The sequence below is a fragment of the Garra rufa genome, chromosome 17, assembly GCF_049309525.1.
Source record: "Garra rufa chromosome 17, GarRuf1.0, whole genome shotgun sequence".
Lineage (NCBI taxonomy): Eukaryota > Metazoa > Chordata > Actinopteri > Cypriniformes > Cyprinidae > Garra > Garra rufa.
Window position 1 is genome coordinate 35,375,602 of NC_133377.1, and position 9,497 is coordinate 35,385,098.

General features: G+C 35.5%; 1 protein-coding gene across 2 annotated transcripts in view; it reads right to left on the reverse strand.

The window, feature by feature from the left end:
* Positions 1-9,497, reverse strand: part of oxr1b (oxidation resistance 1b) — a 78,751-nt gene that overhangs the window by 67,901 nt on the left and 1,353 nt on the right. For both annotated transcript variants that reach the window (XM_073821400.1, XM_073821399.1), the window contains exon 2: positions 3,835-3,922. In XM_073821400.1, coding sequence (XP_073677501.1) covers positions 3,835-3,851 — 17 coding nt within the window. In that variant the 5' untranslated portion in view covers positions 3,852-3,922. The remainder of the gene's footprint in view (positions 1-3,834; positions 3,923-9,497) is intronic.

Genomic DNA, 9,497 nt, shown 5'->3' on the forward strand with positions numbered 1-9,497 from the left:
TTCTGCACCAAATTTGACTTTTGGGGGTTGAATAATTTTGAACATGAATGTTTAGAGCCAACTTTTTTTTTTTTTTTTCATTATTTATCAACTTATATGTTCTCAGAATTACTCAAATGTATATTAATAAACTCTCTTTAATACAGTACTGAAGCCTTTGTTGAATTGTTTTCACAAAATTTTGTCCTCTGCAGCAAAAAGTCTGGCAGGGCAAGGGGGTTGAATCATTTCGATTGCAACTGTATATTTGTGGCATTTTTGTATAATGACCACCGGAAATTATCGGATCAGCCTGGATCAAGGAAAGCTGCAAGCCAGACTCAAACTTGTGTTGCCCACATGAGCACCTCGGTTATATGGCAACAGTACATTAAATAATATTTTTAAATTAAACAAAAAAACATGTTGTTAGGATGTGCTTTTTAATGGAATTAAAAATGATTACTAAATTAAATACTCAATCTTTAGCATGTTTCCTGTTGCTAACAGTTGTTCTTTCCCCTGAACCAAACACCCGTAACCAAATATACAGTAACAGATGGTTTTGTTCCGATCTCAACAGACAGTATGCCTTCAGTTAATCAGGTGAAGCTGAAACAGCTTTCAGCTTGATTTAGATTAGTGATTAGTTAAACCTGCCACTGCGATCCTTGTTCACCTGGACTAAGAAAGCTGTAAACCAATACCTTTCTTTTCCAGCCTTACGTCATGTACTTGCGTAGTTACTCCATTAGCCGGGACAAATCCTGAGATGAGGCTCGATAATACTGCCGTTAGGAGAACCTTTCAAAAGGAGCATTTCTATTGAACTCTTAAAATCTTGCATTCGCCTATTCCTGTCAGAAACACACTTTTGACTATATAAATCAACAGGAAGCTATGATGTATATACTTTTTCCAAGCAATTCATCAGTTTCTTGCAGACAGAACAGCCTGGTAGTGCTAGAGGTAAAAATAACTCTAAACCTCAAAGGACCTTCCAAACATCCTGAAATGCTGCTGAAAAAGGCATGAATGCTTTTTGACTGGCACAAAGGAAGAAAAACTAACAATATATAAATAAAACAGGCCCTTTAACATTCCCAAAAAGCAGTCATCAATAAAACAGAAATGGAGTCGGTCCTCTTTAATGCAATTGGGCTGACCATTAGAGCACGTCTGGAAGCCTTGAGGAGAATATTTCATCCTCAGAATACTGGAATGGAAAGTGCATATGGAGGAATCCAGATTATGGCATCCATCAAGCGGGATGACAGCTGTGCGGTGGGATGGGGTGGGCCGGGGGGGGGGTGAGGTTTGTGTTAGGGGTTAGAGAGGATTATGTAATCCTCTTGAGATTTTTACGCCTGAACCTCCTAATGATGCATCACAGGGCTAAAGCAAAAATTCAAGAGCCCTACTTATGTTTCAGCAATGCCTTGTGAAAAGCCTGCATTTATTAGAATCCAGGATTGCTTTCACCTGGGGTCTATGCCATTTAAATGATAATGCAGACTTATCTCTTGTGGGTTGCTTCCAGAGTGTGATTCTCATCACAAAAGTTCACTATTAGAGAACTCACCATCCTGCTCTGCCTCGCACTTCATCTCTTAGAGTGATCTGCTTTTTTGTGTGTGCCTTAGGCATAGTGTCTTTTCACTGAATGCTTAAAAGGATTGTTCATCCAAAAATGAAAAATTATGTTATTAATTACTCATGTTGTTCCAAACCTGCAAGACAGTCACACAGTCACATATACGAGATGTTCAAGGCTCAGGAAGGTAGCAAATATAAAGTAAAATAGTCCACGTGACATCAGTGCTTCAACCGCAATGTTATGAAGCTACTAGAATACTTTTTGTATGCGTGTGACGCAGATGCAGGAGCCAGCATTAGAACCTGGATGGGCTGTTTCTTGTTTGTGAATGCACATCAAAGACTGACACAGAAAAGAAGAAATAGTTTAACAAAGTATTTTTGTGCACAAAGCAAACAAAAATAATTCTCATAGCTTCATCAAATTTAATGGGAACCACAGATGTCACATGGACTATTTTAATGATGTCTTTACTAGCTTTTTGGGCATTAAACATGGTAGTTGTGAGGCTGTCTGCAGGGTCAGAAAGCTCTCAGATTTCATAAAAAATATCTTAATTTGTGTTTAGAAGATGAGCGAAGGTCTTACGAGTTTGGAACGACATGAGGTTGAGTAATTAAATGACAGAAATTTTTTTTTTTGGGTGAACTATCCGTTTAAGTCATGCAGTCATACTGATGCATCAAATAGAAAGACCACCAGCCATTGTAATCAAATGACCACTGCTGCCACATCCATCAGAAAATATTTTGAACTACACATTAAACATGACATTTGCATCGTTTAGATGCATGCAATGAATGGTCCAGTAGCATCGTGCAATCTGACATGTTTCTTGTTCAGGACACGACAAGATTTTATGAGTCAAAACCACGTGATCTGACAATCGTAATTAAAAGAAAAATTGTGTAGTCTGACCGGGGCTTAACCAATGGACCATTGGATCTTGTTGCAGAGCATAGGAAATGTTATGGGCATTCTGAAATACCCCATCATTGTCTGTCATTAAGTATTAGTGTATAATTGCCTCTTAGAACAGTCTTACACGACTGCATTCCCAAACAGCAAGCATCCACCTCTGAAAGCAATGACTGCATTTACTGCCTTTCGTCTGCACAGTTTATTATACAGTTGATGCTCCAGAAGGAAACACAACACATTAAGAGCCGGGGGTGAAAACTTTTTGGATTTAAAGAACAGGGTAAATTTAACTTATTTTGTCTTCTGGGAAACATGCAAGCATCTTCTGTAGCTTCTGAAGGGCAGTACTAAATGAAAAAATATGATATCTTTATTCTGTTCAAAAGTTTACACCCCTGGCTCTTAACGCATCGTTTTTCCTTCTGGAGCATCAGTGAGCATTTGAACCTTCTGTAATAGTTGCATATGAGTCCATTAGTTGTCCTCAGTGTGAAAAGATGGATCTCAAAGTCATACAGTCATTGTTGGAAACGGTTCAAATACACAAAAATGCTGAAAAACCTAAGAATTTGTGGGACCTGAAGGATTTTTCTCAAGAACAGTGAGCAGTTATTCAGGACAATCAAGGCACTCATAAACAACTATTACTAAACAAAACAAAAACACAGCTGTGGATCATTTAGGTAACAAGGCAGTGTTAAGAATCAAGTGTACGATTACTTTTGAACAGATGATTTTTATAAATTCAATAAATTATTGTCTCTTGTGGGCTATATGTAAACGTCTTTTTTGTGAAATATTATTGTGACAGTGATATTTGTCCCGCCCCTTCTTCACTGTGATTGGACGGCTGGATAAAAGTGATATTGATGAGCGCTGAGTATCAGTCAAAGTTTAACATTTTGGTGACCAGAAAGAAAGTTCAAGTTCTCTGGCAAGTAAAGTTTTATTAATGTACAATGTCCCTGTCAACTAAATAGAAAAATAATAATTAAAAAAATAAATAAATAAATAAATAAATAAACAAACAAAACAAAACTCATGGTATTTTTAAATACACGCCAATAAATATGCTAGCTCCAGGCGGCTTTTCCTCTTTTGTATTTGCATACAAATCAATTTGCAAATGCATGATTCATCTTTGCACCTAATAATCACAACGAAAAAAAAGATTGCTATGCAGTTGCAGGACTAGTGTTTTGAAGACACATTTAACCCCCAAGTACAGTATGTGCAACAGTAATAGTCATGCATGGTCCAAAATAGCACTGATAACAGAGATAAACAAACAAAAACAATGCATGTAAAAACACTGTTAACCACTATTGTGTACTGACCTCTTTGTGCTGAACATTCTGACTCCTTGTTATCCTGTGTTGGATGGGTGACACAATGACAGCGATAGGCCAGCTCTATGGAGTGGACCTGTAGGGGGAGAGTATGGTTACAGGGTGAGGTTCAATCACCATCTCATGGTATCAGGTTTAAAAAAAAATCCAAGAACCAATAACCTCATCTCTGGAAGGGGTGTGACCTGTATGGCTTAGCAAATTACAGCTGACACTCACAATCCAACAGTCTTGAGCAAAATCTGAGAGAGCTTGTTAATTTCATCAACAGCCTACGTTTGTTTTCTCTCTGCTAACTTGCGACCAGATGGTGTTTACCAAGGAATTAGCTTGTAGATTTCCTGTCTACAGTCTAAGGTTATAACTTAACCACAGTGCAGAAGAAGACATGTAAATAAATAGTCACTTTTATAAAAAAAAAAAAAAAAAAAAGGCTCCAATAGTGGGTTCCCCAGAGAACCGTTCAGTGAATAGTTCTCCAAAAAAAAACAAAAAAAAACATGGTAAACCAAAAAGATGATAAAGTTTCATCATGTATCAGCTGATGCAAATGCAGAACCTTTATTTTAATAGCATTTTTAACTTTGCCTGATAACACTAGAGTTAACTTTGCTCCAACTCAATTATATTGTTAATAAGAAACCAAGAATCAGCTTTAACCTGCCCTGAAAGGTATTAAAATGCTAATGCATATAATTCCTGTTTTTCCATCGCTCTCTCTATTTAAATGCATGACACTAAATATATTAATATTATTTAAATATTTGCAGACACCTGCCATAGCACAGGTCTAATTTCAAAAGCAACAAAGCTGTGGACTAGCTAGGGTCCCTAAACTTCATGTGCTTGTCAAAATCTTTGTTAGCTAATTAGATCAGTGGCGGGATAAGACATATGTCAACTAGGGCTGCCCGTCCAAGCAGAGTGCATCAATAATGTACGAATAGGGCCTGTGTAAGAAGACATAGGCGCTGGTAAACCTTCTGCTATTCTACTAGCTTAACCACCAACCCATCTCAACCACGAAGTGTAGATAAAAATCACTGGTATTTTCAAGACTTTAACATGCCAAGCAAAAGGAGACGCGTTTAATTTCTTGGACGGGATGGGATTGGAAAAATATGAAAGCAGCAGCCTGTACACAATGGACAGCAGGATTAGAATGGCTTCTGGTCTTAATATTGATGAAAAGAAATGGGGACATTAACTGAAGACTATAATGGATAACTTTATGAATGGAAAATGGATTTTCCTTAATTGAGGATGACCTTCTGGCCATCTGGTTTCATTACAGTGAGCCAAAGCACGAAATGACAACGGTAATTGTTCTGCCTGCGATAAAAACAGAACCAGTGCACTATAATCAAATTGCCCAAGACCATGACTAAACACTGAGGATTTCAGGCTGATGCATATAAAAACAAATTCACTTTATTTCAATGCACGCATGAAGTCCATTATAATTTGCCTTCTGTAAATCTGATTTTTCCATGTTTAAGTGTTATGATCGTGTCCCCCGTGCACTAACCAACCCAGAAAATGTAAAAAAGGACAACCCAGTAACTTATTTTATATTATCGCTGCTTAATCTGCACATTTCCATCCATGGTGCTGTCATTTTGTTTTCGCAAGTGACAACGATGTACTAGTTCTAACACATGGCAAAAGTTCAAGCAAATCATCCTAACTGCTCTGTCATTGGCTGCACAGACGATGACAGAACACTATTTAGAGTCCCAGCCTCAGAGGAGATGAGAGAGAAGTGGATTTATTGATTTATTTACTGTATTTTATGCTGCCGCCACACAGACCTAATAAAAATATGCAATTTCTTTCCTCGGTGTTTACCTGACTGTTTTCGTTACTCCTGTGTTTAACATAAACTTATGTGTATTTGACAGTTTAAGCGCAAGAAGACATGAAAAAGAACTTAGTTTAGTATTCACATGCTGTGTGACAGAAAATCCTATACCAGAAGTTTAAACTACTATGGTTTAAAACTAGGGCTGTGCAATATATTGAAATTGAAATATCACAAATGTACATCGCTACAGCTTGCAATATTTAAGGCCATGAACAAGATACAAACAGAAAAACTCTTGCATTAATAACCTTTGAAGCTTAAATAAGAATCAGTGCATACTGAATTCAAAGAGTGAAAACTAAGCATGTTTTACCTTTTCTTTTTATTATTCAGTTCTGTAAATGTTAAATTACACTAATTTAACACTAATGTAAAATGACGTTTTTATGTAATGCTAGAGTAAAACACTACCGTTCACTTTCAGTTGTTGTTGTAGGGGTGCTTTCTTCTCAGAAAAAGTGAAACATGTATGCTTGTTAGTTATATTAGAATCAGAATCAGGAGGAGCTTTATTTGCCAAGTGTGCGCAAACACAAGGAATTTGTTGTGGTTTTACAGGAGTTCTTGATACATAAATACATACATATAAATAACCATATATGACACAAGATAGTTATAGAAGTTCACAAAACTGACTCAATAACAGCTGAGTAAAAGTTTATCTGAGCATGGGGCCTTTAAGCATTATCGTATCGCATATCGCATTTTCTTCAGTATTCCACAGCCCCATTTAAAATGCATGATTTCAGATGAAACGCATGAAACAGATGTTTTTTGGCAGAGTATCTGAGTTAGAAGCTGTAAAGGCACAGCCCTATTCTGGAAAAGGTGGCAGGAAGCAGCAGATAATTTGCATGTTTTTCATGTACGAAAACACCATGTTTCTGCTTCTACTCAAAATAGGCATTTTCAAAACGATAAAATAAATTATCTGTGGGGTATTTTGAGCTGAAACATCACAGACACATTCTGGTTTCACTTGAGATTTATATTACATATTGTAAAAAAGGGGCACAATATGTCTCCTTTAAACATGCTATTGCCTTCTTGTATTCTGAAGAGCTGCCTTACAGCTGAAGACATTAAAGTGATTTTGTAAGTGATGAATATTGCAACACTGTTATTTTACTGTTCATTTCTGTCAAGCTGCTTGGGCGACTGTATAAATAAATGTGACTTGACAAGGTATAAATACAAAGTACACACCTTTGCATTTGACTAATCTCTAGTCAGTAATGAGCCTCATTAATAAACATCTGGTCCATATATCACACAACAGCAGGGAACTGCCAAAGTTCAGCTCTCTAGATTGGAGAAATGTGGCCTCTGGGAGAGAATAACAAACAGTCATTACTTATAGATGCTCAATAAAGCCAATTACCCTGTGTATGGCAATTTCCATAACTAGTGAATTAAAAATTTTTTTTAAATATCAAAAAAACTGCAAAAGAAATTGGTCAAAACTGTGCTTAATCACAGCACAGTTTAGACAAAGTAAAAACAAGTCAATCTCTTTGGTAAATTATTTAAGTACGGATGTTGGGTTTATTCAAGGAGAGCAATGCTTATTATAGAAGTATATGCAAACTCACAGACATTTATGGATGAAGCATGCAGACCTCAAGTCTCTTCACTGCAAAAAAATAATATAGGGAAGAGTAGGATAAACTGTGCCACTTTACATTTTCCTCTAGGCGTGAAGAAATGATATAGAGGTACTGTAAACCTAACACGTCTAAAAATATTTCAGGGTGTTTGCTAAATAAAATGAATCACATTCCATATGCTGCCTTATTTTGCTGCACAAATACATAACCATGCTATGAATCTTTTAATAATCACAATATCTGAATGACAATAAAAGTATATCCAATAGCATTTCTTGCAAACATAATAATTAAGCATCTGGCACAGCGAAAAATACTTTACATATTAGTTAATAATTTTAATTTTAAAAGAACTTACATGGTTTTGTTTTGACATACTGATAATTCACAAACATGTACATGTCATGTACACTACCAGTCAAAAGTTTTTAAAGGAGAAAGAGGTCTCTTCTGCTCACCAAGCCTGCATTTATTTGATCCAAAGTACAGCAAACACAGAAAAAATATTTTTACTATTTAAAATACATTTTCTATTTGAATACATTTTAAAATGCAATTTATTCCTGTCTTTTATATCTTGTATTTTTTCAGAAATTATTCTAATATGCTGATTTGCTGTTCAAGAAACATTTTTCATTAATATTATCAATATTTAAAACAGTTGGGTACATTTTTCCTGATTCTTTGATTACTAGAAAAATCCAAAGATCAGAATTTATCTTAAATAAAAAGCTTTTGTAACATTACACACTATATCCTTCAAAAGCTTGGAGCCAGTATATATATATTTTTTTGGGGGGGGATATTTATATATATAAGAAATTATAGAAGATAAAACATTTTAGCAAGGTTACTAAAAAAGTCAAAAGTGACAATGAAAACATTGATAATGTTACAAAAGATTTCTATTTCAGATAAATGCTGTTCTTCTGAACTTTCCATTCATTAAAAATATCCAGAAATAAAATTCTACTCAACTGAAGGATCATGTGACTGGAGTAATGATGTTAAAAATTCAGCTTGAAATCACAAGAATAAATTACATTTTATATATATATATATATATATATATATATATATATATAAAGGAAATAGTTCAAATAGTAAAAATATTTCAAAATGTTTGTTTTTGCAGTACTTTGAATCAGATAAATGCAGGCTTAAATGAGCAAAAGAGACTTAAAAATAATTCTTACAGTTCAAAAACATTTGACTGGTAGTGTATGCAAAATATTTTAAGACCTGAATACCTTTGAGCTGACATAAAACTCATATTACCAGCTTTTACATGTGAAATTTTCACTTTCACATGTAAAAATTAAAATGATTATTTTCACTTTTCTAATGTGCATGTATCAAATCACAAAGCTGTAAATGATGGCCACTTTCTAAATACACATGACGAAAAACATACGAATTACATTCTTCCACTCTTCCGATTATATATTTTATGTTATTACATATTTTATATTTCAGTGTTATTTTATATTTCAATTTTATGCACAATTCTATCAGAAACTGTCTAAAATGGGGTCTAATTTCAGCACTGGACAGCGACAGAGATCCACAATCTACACATTTACCAAGACAACAGTTATATCCATCCACAAATCACATGATTTTCTTCCCTCAGGCTTTTACGTGAAAGCATTTAAACAGAAGTTTGAAAAAACTAAAGTATCTGGTCTACATTAAAATCTACTATGGCATCCTAAGAGACAAACATGAGTCACTAAAAGCTCTTGCTGGAAAACCTGATGGCATTATTGAACTGCAGGAGCCATGACCATGGAAGCACAATAAGCATTTTTATGTAACGAGGCTAATTTTACAGCGAAACATGCACCCAGCACTCATCAATGTATTGATATTACAGTGCCACTTCAGTTTGTGAGTGCATAACCATGGCTCTGTGCAGGCAGCTCATCAGTCATTCCACTTCAGTTTGTGAGTGCATAACCATGGCTCTGTGCAGGCAGCTCATCAGTCATTTCAATGGCTGGATCTTTAACGCACCGTGTCTAGGCCAAGCAAACAGGCTGTCAACTCTTTGGTAATTTATAGACAGGAGCTATGAGCAGACATTATCATTCAACGGGTTTTTCCATGGCAGCCTTCCACGAGTGTCCGCCTGGATGTAAAAGCCCTGCTGTTTTGAAATCAATCAATGAGGACATACC